At 42.8% G+C, this 23,834-nt stretch overlaps 2 protein-coding genes and 1 long non-coding RNA gene across 4 annotated transcripts; 2 read left to right on the plus strand and 1 right to left on the minus strand.

The window, feature by feature from the left end:
* Positions 1–1,754: 1,754 nt before the first annotated feature.
* Positions 1,755–12,348, plus strand: LOC132466977 (natural killer cells antigen CD94-like). The gene is made up of 7 exons (XM_060063967.1): positions 1,755–2,018; positions 4,571–4,663; positions 5,075–5,188; positions 5,716–5,817; positions 11,159–11,307; positions 11,439–11,530; positions 11,719–12,348. Exons 1-7 carry the CDS (start codon positions 1,934–1,936, stop codon positions 11,861–11,863), a joined length of 780 nt encoding a protein of 259 aa, XP_059919950.1. The 5' UTR covers positions 1,755–1,933; the 3' UTR covers positions 11,864–12,348.
* Positions 11,994–23,489, minus strand: trpv6 (transient receptor potential cation channel, subfamily V, member 6). 2 transcript variants are annotated; one of them, XR_009527930.1, is made up of 18 exons: positions 22,859–23,489; positions 22,366–22,513; positions 22,088–22,185; positions 21,250–21,372; positions 20,680–20,820; positions 19,728–19,826; positions 19,392–19,567; positions 18,900–19,046; positions 18,694–18,773; positions 18,456–18,591; positions 18,048–18,134; positions 17,611–17,687; positions 16,645–16,810; positions 15,003–15,069; positions 14,372–14,640; positions 13,855–13,961; positions 13,246–13,648; positions 11,994–13,157 (listed from the first exon to the last, which is right to left on the minus strand). XR_009527930.1 is itself a non-coding variant. In XM_060063964.1 (17 exons), the coding sequence occupies exons 2-17, from the start codon at positions 22,494–22,496 to the stop codon at positions 13,375–13,377; spliced, it is 2,178 nt and encodes a 725-aa protein (XP_059919947.1). In that variant the 5' UTR covers positions 22,497–22,513; positions 22,859–23,489; the 3' UTR covers positions 11,994–13,374. The 2 variants fall into 2 exon arrangements, 1 of the variants encoding a protein (XP_059919947.1); XM_060063964.1 differs by having other exon boundaries at positions 11,994–13,648.
* Positions 13,574–14,227, plus strand: LOC132466980 (uncharacterized). Its single transcript, XR_009527932.1, has 2 exons — positions 13,574–13,702; positions 13,817–14,227. It is a non-coding gene; the product is annotated as an uncharacterized LOC132466980 (long non-coding RNA).
* Positions 23,490–23,834: the final 345 nt, after the last annotated feature.

Raw genomic sequence — 23,834 nt, forward strand, 5'->3', positions numbered from 1 at the left:
GCGTGCGCAGCTTCCTAGCCCCTCCTCCGATAATTTCGTCACCATTTGTGGGTGTTCCCATGGACCTCGGCGCACTTATCGTACAGGTGTCTCTCCGGAGACAGGAGAGGAGACAGAACCGGGACAGAACCTATCCCTTGGCATTGTCTGACGATATTCTTTGAGAGATACAGATTTGGCATTTATTGAATGGTCAAAATATTATTAATCAGTGGCGTCAACAACTCAGCGCAAGGCAGGCACGGTCCAACGCCCCCCCCCCCCCCCCCCCCCCCCCTCAACAACTCACAACTTGGGTACACCATAAATACGTGCTGGTGCACCCAAATTCAAAATTTAGGCGCACCATTGTTACCCAAGGAAAAAGTTAGTCTGGAGCCCTGTGACGTGGTGGTGTACTCTGACACCTAGGCTGACCATCTAGCCAACTTGAACGTGGTGTTCCAACGGCTTGTGGAGGCAACTTTGACCCTAAACCTTGCAAAGTGTGAGTTTGGTAAGGCTACAGTCACGTATCTGGGGAAAACAGGTGGGTCACGGACAGGTCCGTCCAGTGGACGCTAAAATCACCGCCGTGCTGTCCTATCCGGTACCTACAACCAGACGTGAGCTCCGTCGGTTTCTGGGTATGACTGGGTACTACCGGTGTTTTTTGTAAAAACTTCTTTGTGGTGGTGGCACCTCTCACTAAATTGTGTAGCCCTGCTCTGCCTTTTGGATGGAACGATGGGTGCCAACATGCCTTCAGCGCTGCTAAGTCTCTTCTCTGCAGTGCCCCTGTCCTGGCTGCGCCTAACTTCTCTCTAACGTTCAAGTTAGAGGTTGACGCCACTGCTTCTGGAGCCGTTGCTGTGCTGCTGCAGGAAGGAGGGGGAGATGTGTGCCATCCTGTGTGCTACTACTCAGTTAAGTTCAAAATACATCAGCTGAACTACTCCACGATGGAGAAGGAGAACTTAGCCAAGCTACTGACGCTGTAGCATTTCGTGGTGTGTGTTGGTTCCAGTTCCTTGCCAGTAACTGTGTACACCGACCATAACCCTTGTGTTCCTAGGCCAGATGTACAACCATAACAGAGGTTAATGCGTTGGGCTTTGTTAGTGCAGGGTTAGAATCTGGAGATCCGGCACAAGAAGGGGACACAGAATGTTGTGGCAGACACACTATCCCGCGGGTAAGGTGGGGAGAGAGTAGGTTACCCATTTGGACATGTTTTGGTGTTGAATGTACGGGTAACTCTTATGGGAGGGAGTGTTACGGACGTAGCGTGTTGTGTTTGTGTTTCACTGTGTTCTCTCCCCAGACTGATGCCCTTTCCCGCCCTTTCTGATTGCAACCCTAGCAATCACCTGATGGCTATATAAGCTGGAGGCAGACAGGGGAACATCCCTTCCTTTTTGTGCCAGCAAGCAGTTGACGATAGTTTGTGTGTTGGAGCTAGTGACGGAGTGCCGTTGTTGGTGTGATCTTGTGATCTTGTGGATCGGGTAGTGAGCTATTGGTTCTGAGTAGTAGAGTATTTGGTTGGTTTGTAGTTAGTTATTTTGTTGTGTGCTTTCCTCTTTTGGGAAAGTGGTTCTTAGTTCTTTGGCACGTCAAACCTTTCTGCTTACCGTTACCTCTGTCTGTGTCTCTAGAAATGCCCCAATTCCTCATTATTAAATATCATCAGCTATGTATAGATGAGGAAGCATGACAAAGCACTGGTCAATATTATTTATTTGATGATGATATAAAAACACCTCTTAATGGGGAAGCGACAACTTGTTGTCGGAGAGGAAGTGGCCAAGACCTCTTGGCTGACCTGCTTGTTGTTAAGTACATTGTTTCAACGCACAGATTTGAAAGAATTGGTATGAACATTAACGGTTCAAAGCTTAACTAACGATTCCATTCAGGCTAAACAGGTAGGCAGAGAGTTCCGATTGTTGTCATGGAGATGAAGGCGATGGAGGTGGAGGCAGGACTTCTGGACAGAGCTGGGCCGAGTGACCAAAAGCTGGAAACCAAAACTGAAGGTAAGACAACGGCTCTAGGTTTCACCCTATGAATGAAGTAATACAGTGTCCAAAATAAGCATAAAAAAAACACTACAAATATGAGAGAAAATCACTTTTCTCTCATATTTAAAGGTCCCATGACATGCTATTTTATGTATTCTTTAATATAGGCATTAGTGGGCAACTAACACAGTATTCAAAGACGTTCCCGAAATTCAGCCGTGGTGCAGTTACAGCCACTCCGAGCCAGTCGCACATTGAGCTTCCCCCAAATGCGCTGTTTTGGTGTCTGTAGCTATAATGCAAATGAGGAGGAGCGAGGCGGGTCAAGGAGGAGGGTGGGGGTGTGGCCCTGAGCAGCTTGCAGCCACGGTACCATGCGCTCTGTTTACAGTGGATGTATCGCAATGGCGAGGCGCACACAGCCTTTAGTTCTGTTGTGTGCGCCTTGTTCTGTAAATATTCTATAACACACGGGAGTCCTGGAGCTCTATATCTAAATATTATCATGTAGCCTACATAGATATCTATATCATATAATATATATTATCACGGCCATAAGCTGTGTGAGCCGATATTATGAATCTCAAACGACCGCGTTGAGTTCTCTGACGTTCCTGGTTCTTCAACGTCCACATCAATGTGAAGTAGACTGAACCGCGACAAGGAGGAGAAGGGGATCGTTGCCGGGCAGCGCTAATGGCGCATTTCCACTGCAGGGTGCGGAACGGATCGGATCGCAAAGGTGCGGGTCGGATCGCGTTTCCACCGCCAAAAGTGGGCGTGACCCGGACTTTGCCGTACCCGTTCCGACCCCATTCTAGGGACTCCTCCGTTGCGGTACCCAAAACGAGACCAGACGCCTGAAAGGGTACCCTGGAATTCTAGCTACACCCCCCCTCCGTTGATTGGTCGACAGAATCGTCACTTCCGGGTGACGCGGGGATAAAAACAAACAAACAGTAGCCTCAAGGTATTATTCTTTACAATTAACATGTCGCGTAAAAAGCTTGCTTGGGCGAACAAGGAGGTGGAGACGTTCGTCCGCATTCTTGCGGAGGAAGACGTTGTTTACGATGTTTACGTAGCTGCCGCGGCGATTGACATCCGGCCTACCACCAAGGGTACTGTCGGCAGTGGAAACGCGACCTCGGAACTGAGCTGGGCTATACTGCCCCCTCCCTACCGCCCCTTTGCGATCCGATCCGTTCCGCACCCTGCAGTGGAAACGCGGCATTAGGCACCTCCGCCTCCGGCGGTGGTCCCTCAGCGGGGCTCAAGCGGGAGACATTCGCCGCCAACAATCCCTTTCTCCTCCATGTCGTGGTTCATGTTCTTGAGGGAGTCAAAGCCAAAGTTCCTTCCCCCCGATTCATTCTCAACCTTGGCTGAGATAACCCCCAATACGAGTCTCGTTGTAGAAATACCAGAGACGAGAGTCCGACGTGTTATGCGCCATAACACCAAAAGCGGAACGGTTATCCAAATAACAAGGAGGTGTACAACACTTGCGTTACAGTCCTGGAGCTCTATATCTAAATAATATCATATAATACATAGATATCTATATCATATAATACATATTATCACGGCCAAAAGCTGTGTGCGCCTCCAGACGATATTATGAATCACAAATGACTTTGTCGGGTTCTGCGACGTCTCTGGTTCTTCCACTTTCACATCAACCTGAAGTCGACTGAACCGCACGCTGCCTGCTGCCGGCTGCCGGCTGCCCGCTGCCGGGCGATGGTGCCTCGCGGCAACCGGCGGTATGTCGCAGTTCATGTACTTCAGCGAGTCAAAGCCAAAGTTCCTTTCCCCCAATTCCTTCTCAACCATGGCTCAGATAACCCCCACAACAGTATCGTTGTGGAAATACAAGAGACGTCAAAGAACCGACAAGAAACACTTGCGTTACAGTGTGTGTATTCACACACACACATGTGGCGCTCGCACGGTCGAGTTTCATTGGCGGGCCAACGTCTCTGGGCGGGCCAGGCAGAGTAAGGGCGAGGAGCATGATGACGATTAGGACGTCATCATGCTTGATGACGTCCTAAACACAGACATTCCAAATCAGCACACTTTTTTCAAAGGCGAGCAGAACAGCTAGTGCTCGTTTTACACCAAACGCAAGTTTTAGCCACTGGGGGACCATAGGCAGGCTAGGGGAACTCATATTTATGTTAGAAAACCTCATAAAGTGAGATTTTCATGTCATGGGACCTTTAAAGAAGATTTATAAAGATTCCCTCTTAATGTGTTTGTTTAATTATATTTTTATTTGGAGGTGATACGTAATATCCAGTCACTGCGTGCATTCAATAAGATGTGACAGCAGGAGCAGGATAACAGGACAAGAAAATAACACATACACACATGTTTTTATTTATTTTAATAGCAATATGCAGCGAACAAAACAGTATTTTTTTGGGTTGGGGCCAAGGGAAATTTATTAATGTATCTTTTGTTTATTAATAGCTATTATGTGTATGTAGTATGTATAACGCATTTATTTGTTTTACCTATATTTAATTATAATATTAGTAATGTTTGTTTTGTGGCGCTAGCGAAAGAAGCCTCAAAGGAGTACTGCAAGCTGAAAGCCCCAGCTGATGACATCTACTCCGAGGCTGTGTTCCCCAGCCCGACGCTGCCAGAAGGTACCAGAGCTGTTCTGAGTTATGTTTGATATTTTCTTGGTGGAAATTTTGTGTATTTATGTCTATGGTCCATTTCTTAAAATAATCTGGGAAAATATAGAACACACACACACACACACACACACACACACACACACACACACACACACACACACACACACACACACACACACACACACACACACACACACACACACACACACACACACACACACACACACACACACACTCTCTTAGTTGAGAAAGAACTCATCAGACCTTGTCACAAAGTGGCTATGAAACCTCTGTTTAATTCTGTTCCCTCTTCCGGTTCCTCTTCTTCTGTTGACTCTTCCTCTCGTCTCCCCTCCTCTCATCCCTTCTCCTCTCCTCCTCTCCTCTCCTATTGTTGTCTTCTCATGTCTTTGCCAGTGAAACCCACCAAGCCAACTAGGTGCCTGAGGAATGTGTTGGCGACTTTGTGCATTGTCCTCGGTGTGATATGTCTGGCCGAACTCATCATCATCTATATTCTGAATGGGAAGAGTGAGTATCCCTTCATATGGATGTATATTCACATGATTCATCATTTATATCAAAGGTGCTGTAATAGGGGGAGCAAAAAGGATCGGAAGAGAGCAAGATTGAAACCAAACAACGCCAATAAAGTGGCGAACCCGCCCCATAAGTTGTTCCGCTTAGTGGATAATGATATTCAGATTGGGAAATAGCGCCGTTTCAGACAACCAGGCCTGGCGGTCTCCACTTAACTGCTGCCCCGACCCCATCTCACTTCGAGGGAGAGCAGATCAAGCATCCCTATTTATTGTCATCACTGATGAAGCTCACCACCCACACTTGATAGGTCCCCGCGATTGAGCCGCCCCGCCTCCTTGTTGGCAGCTGACACCAAGCCACGCCCCCAGCAATTATAAATAGTAACTCTTAATTGTTTCCTACAACACATTAAGAGCAGAGCGGTTCATATCTGAAATAGGTGCTGTTACATTGAATGGACATGTAGTCTAAAGTAAACAACACTTCTGCTGTTTTCTGCTCCATCTGTCCTGTAGCAGCTCCTACCCCCGTCTGCCCAGGTCCACGGAGGGACCCAGTTACTCCCTTGTCTCCCAGGTCTCCCTTCTTCAAGAACCCCAAAACTCCGACCACCAAATGTGAGTACTCTTTTCTATTTTACATAAGAAACCAGTCATGAGGTGTGCTGAACTGCTATTATCTATCCTACTCACCGATGACACTACACCACACACACATTCTATTTATTATTTATTCTAGTTTTTTATTTTTTCATTCTATTAAGTATTATCTTTTATGATTAATTTGTTTAGGGACATTTTGTATATCCCTAGTCGTAATGAGGGGAGTGGGACTCTGTCTGCAGGGCCACAACAGGGGGGGGTAGTGCCCTCAAAGCCTGGGATGAAAAGCAGTTTTTTGTTTGCAATATTTTATTTAAGTAATTAATGTCAAGTACCTTTAAATTGGCTGAATAAAATATTTGAGTGACTGAGCATTGCATATAAAAAACTGTGGAGGCTCACTGTCACCCCTTACGAAATGCGCCATATGTTCTCCCACTGCACAAGGATTCCCAAAAACAGTGACGCAGCTCATCACGGGTTGAGTGACTGTTGATGCTGGAGCGCTGATTTGCACAACGATAGTCGTGTCTTTCCCCGAGAACGGGAAATCAGCCTAACCCTAAAAAGAAAAGAAACTAGGGAAAGAGAAAAAGAAACAAACATAAGTTAATCAGCATTATACCTACAATGGCATGTGACATTATATCTATCAAATAAATAAAATACCTGGTAAAGAAAATAGCAAAGCTTCACATCTTGAAACCCATGGCCCTTAGTTTCAGAAACAGGCACAGAGAGTGGAACAACAGCAGGCCCCTCTTCATCTCCCAGCAAATGCCAAAGTGTTAAAATCCCAGAGTATTCATGACCAGAGTAGATTGTATACACTTTGGTGTTGAATAGGCACCAAGTACATTTTTGGGGGTGTACCAGAAACACTCTTGGGTGTTGTCTCTAGTATAATGCTGGTGTAGAGTAATTTAAGTGTTTATTTTAGGATGATGGACTCCCTGAGTGTCCAACGGTTGATTGAAACTTTCCCGGCGGCACGTCGGTTTAGGTTTCGTTTCGTCATTGGCTCGCTGCGCCTTCTCATTGGTTGAATCTAGAGACATGTGACCGTTTGTCCTCTTCCACACTACGCGGCAATCTGTTTTGGCAGAGACGGTTGACTAGAGAGGATCGAATCAATATCGCCAAGGAATTGTTCCGAGTGAGCGAAGACATGTTTGAACTTCACGGGAATGTAAACAGGTAAGAAAAGTACCAAGTGAATAATGCACAGGGTTTCTATGTTTCATAGTTAGTTGTGTGTGTGTCCTTCATAGGTCAGAAATTGTATTCATAATGGGTCTTAAGAAGGTATTAAATTCTTAAATTTAACTTGTTCAAACCTGCAGAAACCCTGAATGCAGAATATTCAGCATTTCTTCGTCTTTTAGATCTGATAACCAACTTATAAATGCTAACGATTTTAGCTAACGTCAAACTTAATGGCTAATGCTAATGAGGCACATGTCTTCAATTTAGCTAACGCCTCGTTACCATTTTTAGCTAATGCTAACGAGGCACGTGGCTTTAATTTAGTGGGAGCGTGTCTATGTTCCCCTGGTCCTATGTTCCCCGGGTCCTATGTTCCCCTCTTTGTATGAGACTGGGGAACATGGGACCCTTTTTTTTTTTTTTTTTTAAAAAGGGTCCTATGATAATAACCTGTTTGTATTTGGCCACCTTTTTAGATGCTGACTATTTATTGACAAGAACTTTTTGAACTCCCCTTTAATTGGTTGACAGGGACACATTTATTTATTTATTTATTTTCAAGTTGTTTGTTACATCATATAAATGTAAAACTAAACATGGTTCTTGATGTAAAATAATTAAAGTTTAACTATAATGTTAACTATATTATATATGTATGCACTGTAACAACAGCAGCAAGAATCTAATGTGTAGACTATTCATTCATGGAGTGTTGATAATTCACCTCAAAGGTGTTGGTTGTACACCAGTCAGAGTACATTCTCACTCTAGAAGTATTAAATAATCAGCTCTGCAAAGTGCTACAAAGCACTGACTTGGAGTACATATTTTCTCTCTCTGGGGTTCTAGGTTTACACTGCAGGTGTAAGGAAGCACTGAATGAGTGCCCAAAAGTACCACTAATAGAACACTCTCAAAGTGTTCAAATGTAACTCTAAATTTGGAGTACATATTTTGCTCTTCTAACAGTGTTCAGTGAACACTGAACTCTTGGACCTATATATACCCCGAAATGAGTGTTAAATGTACACCCATAGAGTACAATGTACACTGTGATTTTTGCTGTGCTGATGTATCTGAGGATGTGAGGCAAGGTGAGCTCATATAGTGGCAACTAAAAGTTATTTCAAGCAATCATGGGGCACTTCAGACGGAAAGGAGCTAAACAACATTAACAACAAGTAGCCTATTGTATGCTATGAGCAGGTTAAGAGGCTGTTATCAATCCTGTATGCTTCATGCTTTTAGAGAGGTCTCTGCTTCAACAGTGAGAAAGAAGACATGATAGAGGAAGAGGGAGGTGAAGAGATTGAGGGAAACAAGGGCTGCTCTGAGGGCGAGGAGTGGTCAGAAGAGGAAAGGGAAAGAACTGAGAGCACTGCAGATCAGCATTTGGAGCAGGACTGCTGTGAGATACTAAGATACATGGATCAAGAGAGTAAGAGAGACTGCCGTTGTATAGGGCCTAGGCCTTTTTGCTACACTCCTGTATATTTAGTGTGTTTAAGACAGATAAAACACACACAATTACATCCAGGAGAATAATGACTAATCCCCCTTTTCTTATTCTAAATATCTTATTAAGAGCCTCTTTAATTAAGATTGGTATTTTTCAAACTTTTGACAATGTTTCAAATATATTTCCCTGAGTGCCACACAATACCACCCAGCGATCGAATGGGTGAAATATTGTCCAATGTTCAGTCTTTAAAAAAGGACTAATCTATCTTTTTTCCACAAGCTATTTGATTTTGCAAGCAAATATCATCAAACTAAAATTAATGTGTGCAATGCTCTTCTAGCTAAACTATCATTAATCCTTTAATTTCCATAAGAGATATTACGTCTGGGTCAGGTGAGACTATGTGTGTGTGTGTTTTAATTAGGGATGGGCATTTGAAGAAATTTTCTTGATCGAGCATCGCTAGAGTTATCGATCAATTATCGATTAATCATTAACTTTTTTCTATGTTTTTTTTCTAATGTTTTTATCAATGAAATCTTTATTCCAACAATAATGTATGGGCCAAAATTAATACAATACAGTTAACTTGAAGACCTACAACTGTTTAACAGTTTTAAAATAATAAATACAGGCATTATAGGTTATAGGCCTATGCGGCGCTCGTAAAGTCCGAACAATGCGCCTACAGGCGCTCTTAAAGGTTTGGAAACGATTCAACAAGACTAAATCTGTAGCCTATTCCAATTACAATAAGTAGCGAACTTATCGGACAACAATAATCAAACAAAGGCAGTAGGCTAAAAGTGGGCATTAAACTGTATAACTGTTATGAAAAAAAGGGGGGGAAAAGGCCGACATATAATGCCTGCAGCCGGCGCGCGGAAAAGGCTCGCAACAAAAAGATGAGCCACCCATTTACAAACAATTGCATGAACTAGTCTATCTAAAAGCAATACCTTATTGAAGATATATAAGGCTGGACTTGTTGCTAAAATATCACAGTTTTGGCAAAATGTAACGACTCCAAGAGGCACCAAGCGGAGCGAGAGTCAACACATTAAGAAAGAAAAGAGCGACTCACATACGGTGGTGACTGTCCCTACTGTCCATAGCATACAGTAACTCCAGCCTACATATTTTTGTTTAGGAATATAAGCATGTTAACATGCTCGGGGGTCAGACGCGAACGCAGCCTTGTAACTGTCAGTCCAGCAGCAGAAAACACCCGCTCTGACGGGACCGAAGTTGCGGGGATGCAGAGGTATTGTCGCGCTAACTTTGACAGCCTGGGGAACCTTCTTCCATTCACTTTCCACCAGTCGGCAGGGTTATATTCAATTAAATGCTTCAAGACTCACAGTATGCAACACAACGTCCTTTTGATCGATAACAATATAAATTGATCGACGCATTTCTTAACGATCAATTATCGAGCATCGATTAATTATGCCCATCCCTAGTTTTAATGCATGCATACATTAGACTCCTCTCTAGCACACACACACACACACACACACACACACACACACACACACACACACACACACACACACACACACACACACACACACACACACACACACACACACACACACACACACACACACACACACACACACACACACACACAGAGAGAGAGATATAAGTACATAGAAATCGTACAATTTCAGAATACATTTAGACAGAGCTATTTAAACAGTTTCACATCCTCCCCACAATGCAGATGTCAATAATCATATCTGGTAACGTTTACCCAAGACACAGAGCTGCCTGTGTTCTCATCCAGCAGAAGAATGCATAAGGGGATGCCTGCTCCCTGGTGACCGGTTTACCCCAAACACAAAGGCTAACATTTAAATTTTAGACTACTCTGAGGAAAGGTATGGTGGCAAGACAATGCAAGGAATAGGAAACAAAGCTTTAGATGATAAAAAGGAAAGGAAACAACATGTGGATTTTTCCAGCACAATAGTTATACGAAAAGGATATTAGCGAAGCTTGTGGTTGAGACCTCTAGCCCTACTCTACGTGCATAGCAATTCATCTCAGACACAATTAGGAACAGTTATTGTATTGAGGGTAGGCCTAACAGTTTGAGAGACCAAACAGCAAGCAGGGCTGACGTCAGTGCAACCCGCTTGACACCACAGAAACCATCTAGTACACCCTAGCAACCACCTAGAACACCATCTAAACCATCTAGAATGCCCTAGCAACCACATAGAACACTAGAGAAAACAACTGGAACATCTTAACATCCACCCTAGGACACCTCTAGCAACCATACAGAGCACCCTGGCAACCACCTACAATATCCTCTCAAACGTCCACACACAAAATAAGCCACATATAACCACCATAAAACTACAGCACTACTCCACGACACTCAACTGTACATTTAAAATATACCAGGTACTAGACACCTCTTTTCATCAGGCTGCACACCTCAATTTATTCAGAAATTGTACTTCTTTCATCCTCATCTCAATTAAATTTCTGTGTACTTATCTGTGTGTGTGTGCGTGCGTGTGTGTGTGTGTGTGTGTGTGTGTGTGTGTGTGTGTGTGTGTGTCTGTGTGTGTGTGTGTGTCTGTGTGTGTGTGTGTGTGTGTGTGTGTGTGTGTGTGTGTGTGTGTGTGTGCGCGCGCGTGTGTGTCTCTCTGTCTGTCTATTCTTCCCTCACAGCCCCTGACAGCCAGCGATGTTCTGACAACTGGGTGTTCTTGGAGGGCTCCTGCTTCTACCGGTCCAAAGAGAGAAACAGCTGGGAGGAAGGCAGGATCTTCTGCCAGAATCTAACAGGGGACCTGGCTGTGATCTCTGACAGCATCCAGGTAACATCAATGCTTTCCTTCTTTCCCATGTCCTCTTCTCCTCTAAGAGCAAACCTGGAAATGCCCTCATCTACTCTTACAGCCTATCTGTAAATAAACAACGGTATGAAAATGTAACTTGATGTTTTCAGAATTCTCTGGCGCAACAAATCAAAGTACCGCACTGGATTGGCCTTCAATACAAAACGAGTTGGAAATGGGTGGACCAGACCTCATACAATGGGTAAGAAAAGCATAGGATCTCTGGTTACATCTGGAGATAAAACATTGAATCGATATAAGGCGTGCTTTTAATTTGATTAAGGGATTATTAAGGGAACGAGCTGGATAACACACACTCACACGCACACAGTCATCATCATCCACTTCACCATCCTCTAAACCTCTGTATTTTCTGTTTTATCTCTGTAGTAATTTGCCTACAGGAACTAAGGGGTCGTGTGCTTTACTGGAGAGCAAAACACCTGTAGGACAAGCCAACATTCTACATGCCAGATGTCCAGTTTCTGCCCATTTCATTTGTCAGAAGGAGGCGTCACTTGCTAAGGGCTCCTGATGCTCTTCTAGCTATAGGCCTGTGTCGCATCCTCATTTATATGAAGTGCTATTAACAAGTATAATGAAAGTCATTGATGCGGCAAACTCTATCCTTTTATCTCAAAGCCCAGCACTGTATGACCAACTGGCTTCATGCAGTGAATATTAGCCTACTGTGTTTGGGTGAATATCCTCAATTTATGTTTCTATGCAGATAATCTAAATGAGGAGTTTGATTTCCTACCATACTCTTTCACTCAAGGGCATTTCAAAGCATAAAGCTTCTTTAAAACCGTGCTTATTTTTTTATTAGAATAAACTTAATCCACTCCAAAGGATTAATGTGATATGATACTCCATTATTCTGATGTTACACCTTAAGCGTCTTCTGAATTTAGTATTATTCAACTATTAATTGTATTCAACTAGTAGTCAACTTTTTGGCATATTTGCTTTCGATGTATCCTGTGCCTATTTTCGAAATAAAGACATCTTTTCATTTAAGAGTGGTTATATTGTCATTGTACATTTATATATATTATATATAAAAAAAAAAAGGTCAAATATACAAAACAAAACATGGCCACTATAAAACAAACATCTAGAGAATCAAAAAATACACTCACAATAACAAACACACAAAAAAAACGAGTGCAATAGTCACTTCCACATCCGTTTTAGCTGTGACCAGACACAATCAGATACAACTTAATTCAACTCATACAACGGTCCACACACAACACAGCGCAGCATATCTCGGTTACTTCTATAAAAAATAATACATATATTCAGTTCTATGGCCTAATACTGCTTAAACTGCACCGATGGATGTGTACAGACAAAAAAAATTAAAATAGACGTCTTCTTTGAGTGCTCTAACGTAGCGATGGACCAGGGGGAAGGACAGCCAGAGGGTTTTCGTAGGCCACGAGTCTTTCTGAGAACAAGCTACTTCCACTTCTAGACCAGGGGTGCCAAATATGTAGATTGCGATCGACCGGTCGATCGGTCGATATTAACATTTCAACAAAAAAGAATTGCATCCCTATGACATTTACCACTGGATTGATGAAAATTGTCTGTTGGACTTTGACCAACTTTTTCAAGACTCTCAAGACTGCTATCCATTTAGGGAAGATGTTGAGGTTGATTTACTCAATCACAAAAAATTGCAGCACTGTTTCACCTGAACAAGTCTGCAGTGGAGGAAGAGATTTTGATAGTACAAACTGATATTGAGCTTCAATCCAGGGCTCATGGACAATTTTGGAACTTACTCACAAAGGAAAAGTATCCAAACATGAGGAAATGTGCTACTTCCTTGACTGCATTATTTGGCTGTACTTATTTATGCTTGTCCTTTTACCACATAAAGATTATTAAGTGCAAACACCGTTCCACCATGACTGATTGGCTTGAGACTAGCTACCAGCAGCCGCTGTGTCTAGCATTTTGCCATGTAGGTAGATCATTTTGACCTGCTCATTTTTAAAGTAGCTTGCACGCCGTTAAAGTGTGGGCCCCCCTGTTCTAGACGAATCGGATGTCCTGCACCTCCTGCTCCTCCTCCTCGTACTCGGGCTCCAGGTCCATGCTCAGAGCGCTGCGGCGGATGGCCTGCCAGCCCGCGTGGACCTTGTTGAAGCCCCTCCTCTGCTTGTTGCTCCTGAGCTCCGGGCCGCCGCCACTCTCGCCGCCTTTCTCCCCCTCCTCTCTCTCGGCGGCACCACCCTCGCCATCCTTGGCGAAGGCGTTGATGTAGCGCCGCATCTTCTGCACCATCAGGTCGTTCCTGTCCTCCACCCTGCGGACGGGAGACCAGCACAGGAAGAGCTCCAAACGGTTCTACTGATACGGAGTGTGTTTCATTTTTATGAGGAAGAATCTCTGCCGATGCTATGTATTTGCTGTAGCTTTGATATAATTCTAGAAGTAATGTATTTATGTATGCTTGAAATATGTTCAATGGCAGAAGCAGACGCAGCCAGGAGGCCTGTGGGGGTTCCTGACCTCAGGTACCACAACTGCTTCAGGCCGTAGTTCAGACCACACACGCCCAGCCGCGGCCACAGGCACCGGGGAAGCCTTCTCTCCAGCATCAGAGTGGTGGCCACCACCTGCAAACACACACACACACACACACACACACACACACACACACACACACACACACACACACACACACACACACACACACACACACACACACACACACACACACACACACACACACACACACACACAGATTACTGTCTGAGTTGAAAACCCATGTGTGTGTGTTTTTGTACAATCCCACCAGTGTTCCAATTTACAAAATAAAAATGAATTGATGGAAATTATTTCAATAAACTCACCCTCCCTTTATGTGGTGCATTTACAAGGAGGGTGCGTAATACTTGCTTTCTAAAATCCAAATCAACACTTTCCACAATTTGTACCAATCTGTAACACTTGTTGAATCAAACGTGTGCGCACTTATTTGAGTGCGTGTGTGATCGGCGTGCGCGAGCCCAAAGCCGCTCCCCACCTGCGTCCTCCAGAGCTCGTCCCTCTCCTGCGCCACACGCCAGTGGGTGTCGCTCATCATGGCGATGAGCAGGTTGAGCAACAGGATGTAGGACACCACGGAGAAGGTGCAGTGCAGCACGTGGACGATGGGTGGCGTGTAGAAGGTGTGGTCCACCGGCAGGTCGATGAGGCCCACACTCAGCTCAAACTGGGAGAACAGCGTGATGGGGAAGGAGCGGTACGCGGGGATGGACTCCGGGTCCTGGGTCATGTACACCATCCACAGGGCTGCCGTGTTAAACAAACAACGGTCAGACGGACAGAAGGGGGATTGGTTAGAGGAAATGTGTTCAGATGGATGGCTGTACCGAGGGAATATACACAGAAAGGAGGTTTCATTAATACAAATGTACAACTATGGAATGTGTGGACACAATGAAAAATCAATAAACACTCATATATATATATGTATATGTATATGTATATATATATATATATATATATATATATATATATATATAAACATTGCATCTCCACTAGGGTTAGTGGTAATTGAATAGGGATATGTGCTGAAGTTATAGCAGTGGTACATTTATGAATTGCATTAACACTATGTGATCGTCAAGAAAGTATTGCAAGACTTTACTCACATGTGGAAAACCCGATGAGGACAATGAAACTGAGCCACATGAATTTGGTCAGGTCTCCAAATATAATCTAGAGAGAGACCAGAAACACATTGCAACACGTCAGATTAATAAAACAATACTCATAGTCATAGTACTAATTAATATATATCTTGTTATATATATATTTATATTGTCCTTAAATTTATGTTGTTTGTATATTTGTGTTTCTTAGGTTAGTATCTTTTATCTATATCTATATATATATATAATATAATATATTATATTATATTTTATTCTTAATATTTGTGTATGTATAGCCTATCTGGAGTTCGTGACAAAAATAATTTCCCCCTGGGATTATTAAAGTATTAATCAATCAATCAATGAATCAATAAAAATATAGTTAACAAAGTGCATCGACAAAATAGTTAAATAAACATACTTTAAATAAATATATTGCATAAACACAAATAAATACGTGACAAATTATGCATATAATATAATACATATAATATACATACATAAATGATAGCAAAATAATAAAATATGTTAATATATAAAAATATATATTAGATATATAAAAAATATAAATATAATATATATATATATATATTTCTTTTTTATATATATGTATATATATATATATATATTAGTGCTGTCAGTTAAACGCGTTATTAACGGCGTTAACGCAAACCAATTTTACGCAAACCATTTATTTATTTATTTTCTTTGGCTCAAAACAAAGAAGCAGTAGCCTGACTGCTATGTTCAAGGCAGTATGTTTGTATGTTCATCGTTTAATTGCACTATAGGCTTTTTTTTTGTATCGTCCTGTTTTGATCAGTATATGCCAATGTTGTTATCAATAAAAAAACATTTGCACAAGGCAAGCCGATGCACTTCTCCATGTTGATAAGAGCATTAAAATGAGAACAATTAATGGGACAAAGAAATCAAGGGATATTTAGCATAAAAAAAACATTTGTGATTAATCGTGAGTTAACTATGGCATTAATGCGATTAATCGCGATTAATTATTTTAATCGCTTGACAGCCCTAATATTTATATAGCAATATTAGCGATTAAAAATATTTTAATCGCTTGACAGCCCTAATATATATATTAGGGCTGTCAAGCGATTAAAATATTTAATCACAATTAATCGCATTAATGCCATAGTTAACTCACGATTAATCACAATTAATCGTAATTTTTTTTCTATGCTAAATATCCCTTGATTTCTTTGTCCCATTAATTTTTCTCATTTTACTGCTCTTATCAACATGGAGAAGTGCATCGGCTTGCCTTGTGCAAATGTTTTTTTATTGATAACAACATTGTCATATACTGATCAAAATATTTGTACCATCAGGATTGTACAAAAAAAAAGCCTATAATGCAATTAAACGATGAACATACAAAGATATGCCTTGAACATAGCAGTCAGGCTACTGCTTCTTTGTTTTGAGCCCAAAAAAAATAAATAATAAAAAATATTTCGCGTTAATCGCGAGTTAAAAAAATTAACGCCAGCTCTAATATATATATATACAGCTCTAATATATATATATATATATATATATATATATATATATATATATATATATATATATATATGTAGTGTATGTATGAAGTGCTAGATGTCCTCCTCCCGCTCCATACCTTCTGAATCATGATGACGTAGGGCCCCAACATCTCGAAGCCCCGGGCGAAGAACATGACGTTGCTCCAGCCCAGCACCAGACACAGCGCCATAAGCACATCCTCCCCGCCCAGCTCGCTGGCCCGCACGACGCACAGCAGCACCACCAGGCACGCGTAGCTGATCCTACAACACAAACACAGGCTTTACACACGCATAGGGTTCGGACGTTATCGCAGACTCTTTACGTCGACTTATTCTGCACATTGGTTTGATGGATCGGATTTGACTCAGGCCCACAGTAGGGTGCAAATTATACTGCCACATAAAGAATAAAAAAGTTTTCACACCATAGGCCATAAATATAGCCTAGCCTTGGTAGACCATGCCTATACAGATGATTAATCAAATGTTGTAGCCTTATATGCACAACATTTTGCTCATACTGACCATGCTGGTGCTGAGACACACACATAAATACAACTAAATGTAACGCTGACATGAACAGGAAGTTACTTCACCCTACTACTGACTTGTGAGAGGGTCCATCAGAGATCATCCTGAACACAACTAATTACCAACCACAACCTATGTTTGCCTTCATTTAAATCTCTACTTATTTATTTATACAATATTATTAACATTGTTTTATACAAAATTGTAGTCACACACCACTCATATTCCACAACCAATAGCAGGCTTTTCTTAACAGTAATCATACATTTTCAAAAACGTCTTGCCTGCCACCAAGAATAATTTAAATCGAGAAGAAGCAGTCATATGATGGGCAGCTGCTTACTTGCGCCTCCTGGCGTTGAGTGCAGTATACTACAGCAAAGTATAATCCACCATAGGGGTGGTTCAACATTATGCCACATTTTAACAGTTGGTTTTAAAAGACCCCCCTCATCAAATCAGGGGAACCCTGCCCCCCCCCCCCCCCCCCACAAACACACACACACACACATAATGCCCCCCTAACTTACAGGATGATGTGGAAGGGCCCTCCCAGGGCCGTCTGACCAAAGTAGCGCTTCGCTCCGACTCTCAGTATGTCTGGAATCTGTCGGTAAAAACAACAATACAATCTGGTTACACTTACACTGCACTGTGCACAATACTCCTGTATTCAAGTTAAAGCAAATACACCCCCTCAGAAAAGAGAAAGAAGAGATCACTATTCAGAAGAAGCAGGCCTACTAGAGGTGGCTACTCAAGCTATAATGTCAAGAAGGACTTAGGTGGAGTATTAAACCTACATTATACAAACATTTAAAGTGTTTTCTCTGCCCATCTTGCGTTGATTCCGTTTTTTTATTTTATTAGATTAAATATTGAATCACACCAAAGTGTGTTTAATAGCTGATTGCAGCTTTAACTACCTCATTGATGTTCACGGCCTTGTGAGCTTGAGCTGACTGACCTCTAGCAGAAGGATGAGGATGGCTCCCAGGACACTGAGGATCTCTCCGGCCAGCCGCAGGCTGTCTTCGTAGGTCACGTAACTCTCCTACATGCCATTAGGAGGGGAGATATACTTGTTTAATTAACGGTTAAAGCTTATAGAATTCCTTGCAGTGGCAACCATTAGTAAAAACACTCAACCGTATCCACAAAATCTTCTTTATGTGCCTTGCTGTTCATGATTTGTCGGCTTGGATTTCTTTAAAATACATCTGTTTTTGTAAACAAGGCCGATCTCTGAATAATGATGACCATAATCTAGATATAAGTCAAGTCAAATTTGTGTTTGCCACCTATTCTACTTGCCGAACAACTCTTAGCATTCTGCTGTGACAAAGCAAATCATTCAAAACAGAGTTCAGCTCACACTCAGTGTTTTCTGCACTCGTATTGTTTTGTCCATTTCGGAGGTTGTGTAGTTCTCCGGAGTGTCCTTTAGGGGGCGGAATACACAACATAGTGTGAACGTCCCGATGTACAGCAGATATAGCACCAGCAGGAGCCTGTCATAAAAACGGAGAAAGCACATTGCTATAATAAAAGTGCTAAATGTTAGCATTAGTAGTTGTACATATTTAAGAGTCAGTGGAGCTGCAATTCTCTACCTGAAGTAGTGCTTTCCATAAAGGTTCCACTTCAGACTCACAAGCTGTCTAACAGGAGTCACTTCAAGAATCCTCCTAGCCTGAAAACAACAACACATAAGACATTTCAAATTGTACAAAAGTCAAAAGTAAAAATTTGTGTTGTATCATTAACTGTATGTATTTATCTATTGATGTTATTCTCCTGAGCGTGGAGCGGGGCCCACCTCTCTCTGGGGGCTTCCCACGATGAGCTCCAGCACCGACAGGTCGTCGGCCCAGGAGTCGATCTCTGACAGGTCGTAGAGGTTAGAGGTCAGCGGGCCCAGGCTCCACTGCAGCACACGCCTCTTGTTCACCAAGTGCTGGAAGGCCTGGCCAATCAAAGTGAACGACGGGGAGGCGGGAAAGCAGGAAGAGGAGACCAGACAAACAGAACGTGAAAGAGGAAATGAAGGTTTAGAGTAGATAAAAATAGGCTTAGGGTTAGGGTTAGCTAGGGTTAGTTTCAGTTCAAACAATCCCAGAATTTGTCCAATAATAGCTTCTTATTCGTAACATAAATGATCACAGAATTCTTTGGGCTGTTAAAACGTTGTTTCGCTTCAAACATTTTTTTTATTGCTTTTCTTTGCTGTTTGTTTGAATTTGTGTTTTTGTTTGTTTGTATTGCTTTTGTCTTCTCGTTGGCCCCCTTGTCCGTGCCCCACCCGCCTCACCACAACGTTGCCCTCCTTGGCAGCCAGTTTGAAGGGGGTGAGCTCCTTGTAGTTGGGCACCATGTCCAGGGGCATCGAGTGGTCCAGCTCCAGGTCGCGCGCCAGGATCAGGTCCATGGCCTGGCACGCGATGGTCTTGTTAGGCTGCATAACTAAGATGTGGAGCACTGTGTTCCCTGGAAGAGAGATTGAGTGAGCGTGAGATGAATAGTAGATCATAATGAGGAGCTTCTGACGGTTTAACGTAGTCTGATCCGAATCAAAGTTCAATTTTCCTGAACCTCTTTGTAAAGAGTGGAAGAAAGGAAGAGAGGGATGGTGCTGATTGGTCCATACCACGGGAGTCCTGGACCCTTGTGCTGGCCCCGGCGTCCATCAACATGGTCATGATGCATTCGTTCCCCATGCACGCAGCAAAGGACAGGATGTGCTCACCTGTCGCACACAATGTCAATGTTAAGATAATGTCTTCACCAATAACAATAGCTCTCAACAACCTTTGAGAGACAACCACAGTATACATGGATCAATTAACCCACCAATAAATTACTCTACCCTTCATTCAAGCTTCAGATTTCCATTAACCCTTGTTAATGTTATCGTAGGACAAATTCAGGTGTTGCTCATAACACCAATTTTTGGTCTGTACCAGAGCCACGGTTAGTCGACCTATCTGCACTAGTTAAGTGAGCTACTACGCATTCCATCGTACATAAACAGTTGCAGACCCATTATTAGTGTTATGAGCCACACCTGTGTTTATCCTATGACGCCTCTTTGAAAAGGGTTTGGTGAAAGAAATACAATTTAGTTTGGCGGTATGGTTCCACTCTTTTCCTGCTGTAGGATTTAGCATGACGTACAGATGTCAAATACAGAATACCAACAATATACCGACATTTGACAACACTGGAAGCACTGGAGATATCTCAACCCATTGTATAAGTAAAATACAATACAGAGCAAAACCAAAGCTGGGTAGATGGTGGTGGACGAAGTTCTGCTCAGCACACCTAACTTTGAGTGTTTGGAAGCTCTTAAATTGACCGCCTATCAGTGTACGTGCGCTTGATGTGACCGCGTTAGCTGTCAGCTGATAGGCAGCGTATGACTAGAGTGTGCCACCAGAACTATAAGCTCATATTTGTTTACAGGCCAGTCTTTGCCTCTCCAATATGGTGGCGATGTTGATATACGATCCAAAGGCCATAGATCGTATATGGATAAAACAATGTCGGTATAGGTGTGTAGTCACTGTCCCCGCACGCATGCGTAGCAGCAGACTGACCGTAGTACACCAGCCCTCCTGGCCTCTTCTTGAAGTAGAGGCCAGTGACTCTGGGCGTGGTCGCGTCCCCTCCGCGTGCGATCAGCTGACCCACCAGGGTGATGTTCTGGTTCACCACCGCGATGTGGAGCGGAGTGACACCTGGTTAGAACATCCAGAGAGGTTATTCATTGGTGCACACACCTAATCCATTAATCCATTTACTCCTTGAGCATCTTGTCCTAGAATGACTACGGGTAGACTGTGGACGCCAAAACCAGGGTCAGACCAACCATCTGTCCGCTAAATCCTTTTATCTAAAAATGACTACAAATAAAAATAGATATTTTGGACCTTCATTGTAGACCCTAGCAAAAAAATTAAACACATTTTTTTTTTTTTTTTTTTTTTAACTTTAACTATTCACTAACTATTCACTCATTTATATTTTTTCATTTATAAAAAACTCTCATAAGTGTGTGTGTGCGTGTGTGTGTGTGTGTGTGTGTGTGTGTGTGTGTGTGTGTGTGTGTGTGTGTGTGTGTGTGTGTGTGTGTGTGTGTCTGTCTGTGTGTGTGTGTCTGTGTCCACCTTGCATGAGTTCAGAGGTCATGGGCTCGTTGATGAGTTCCGGGGCCCCGTCCATGAGCGCCACGGCTGCGTCCACGTTGTCGTTCATGACGGCGATGTGCAATGCCGTCTCCCCCAGAGCACCTGACGCAAGAACACCAGAACACCAAAACACCAGTACATCAGAACACAAGAACACCAGAGCATCAGAACACCAGAACATCAGAACACCAGAACACCAGAGCATCAGAACACCAGTACATCAGAACACCAGAACACCAGAGCATCAGAACACCAGAACATCAGAACACCAGAACACCAGAGCATCAGAACACCAGAACATCAGAACACCAGAACATCAACACACCAGAACAAGAACATCAGAACATCAGAACACCAGAACACCAGAACATCACATTCTCTACTGACTGACCGACCACAAAGAACCACACCACACAGAACCACACAGAGCCACACCACACAGAACCACATAGAACCACACCACACAGAACCACACAGAGCAACACAACACAGAACCACATAGAACCACACCACACAGAACCACACAGAGCCACACCACACAGAACCACATAGAACCACACCACACAGAACCACACAGAGCAACACAACACAGAACCACATAGAACCACACCACACAGAACCACACAGAGCAACACAACACAGAACCACATAGAACCACACCACACAGAACCACACAGAGCAACACAACACAGAACCACATAGAACCACACCACACAGAACCACACAGAGCAACACAACACAGAACCACATAGAACCACACCACACAGATCCACCCCACAGCAGCGGCATTTTCCAGGGGACCAGTTAGTTTCCTCACCTCTCTCAAAGATGTTGGTGGAGGCACATCCCAACAGTTTCTTGACGCAGCCAGCGCTGTTCTTTTTAGCAGCAAAAAAGAGAGGAATATTATTTGTCCTAAATGGATAAAGAGACAGAGAGGTGGAGAAACATGAAGTTGACAATAAATCGAGAAGAATAGGTTGGTGTACAAACCGAGAGAATGAAAGTCTATTGAGTGTTTGGGGTGTAATGAATTGAATGGGGCTTGAGTTAGTCACCCCTCGGTTTGATTCATTAGGCTGAATTCAGACCTACTGTTTAGTATAGAGTAAAAATGTTTCATCCAGCATTTCAGTCCATCCTTTCTTGTTCTGCAGGCGGAACCTCAGCTGGTTCCACCAATGGTTGAGGTCGCTTGGAGCAGATCTGGCCAGACACGGAGCCATGGTAGGTTGATTTTAAGCTGGAAGGAAAACAGTTTTAAATAGTGATCACAGCAAGGGAGGACACACAGTGAGAAATAAGAGGTGTCCTAATATTAATATCAAAATATGTAATAATACTATGAATATTACATTAAATAGATAATAAATGAATAATTAGAAAATGTATAAATTATTTGCACTATTATTTGCACTATGTATTTATTTCTGAATTTATTTATTTATGTATGTTATTTGTATATTACTGTGTTTTGTTGAATTCTAACAAAAATATATTAAATACACTATAACAACATATGTAATATGCTAAATATAAACCACTGGGGAAAACCACCATTACTATGAAAACAACAACGATCTCTTACCGTGAGAGCGGATATATTAACAGTCCTTAGTTTGTGGGGATAACATCACACAGTGTAATGGATGGCAGCACCGTTCACTGCTCTCTCTGCTGTCTGAGGAGAAGAGGACCTCCCATGCACCTGCCTTTATCTACTGGACAGCAGCCTGGGGGCGGAGCCTCTGGCTGAGGTGAGACCACCCTGGGCCCTGGATCAGACAGGTAGGAGAGGCAGCACTGGCTGCCAGCAATTAAACTTCCCCCCCTGGTGAGGACAGCCCACAGGGATTCATGTAATCTTTTGATAATCCACGTTGTGCAGAAGAAAATATTTCTTCATCAATTCATCTATCCGCTGTCTGACTCAAATGAGCTTTCAATGTGGTGATCAGAATTGAGGAAAGCTTATTATCTTATATAATGTAATATAATTGGGACATCTCTGAGAATGGTCCTTCATCACTAGCTGCAATCAACACCTGCATCACCAGCATACTTGTTTTTTTTGCCACATCATAACATTAAAAACGTTGCAGTCATTGTTCCTAAAGTCAACCATATACAAAACCTGTTTGGAATATGCAAGCACATCCCTCTGGTACTGAATCTTCCACCTTAAGTCCCTCCACATTGGTCTTGCGTGGTATCTATGACATAAAAAACAACAACGCACACACACACACTAGGAAGTGCGGGGTGATCTATGTTGGTACAATGAGGTCTGGTTTTCCCCGACGTGCCAGATCTCGTGCACCCTGGGCCGGTTCATTCAGAATGAACGTGTTGAGCACCTTCGGTGTGTCAACAGGCACACAAACACAGTAATTGGTACATGAAAAAGGCCCTAACCATCACTCTGAGGTATGCCACATCATGTCCTATGAGGTCATGTTACTTTCCTTCTCATGACAAATACTAAACAAAGGCAATGATTTGCCGTTTAAAAATACCTGTTCAGGGTAAGGGAGAAAATGAGGAATAGAAAAAAAGAGATAGGC

The sequence above is a fragment of the Gadus macrocephalus genome, chromosome 11 (genome assembly GCF_031168955.1).
Source record: "Gadus macrocephalus chromosome 11, ASM3116895v1".
Lineage (NCBI taxonomy): Eukaryota > Metazoa > Chordata > Actinopteri > Gadiformes > Gadidae > Gadus > Gadus macrocephalus.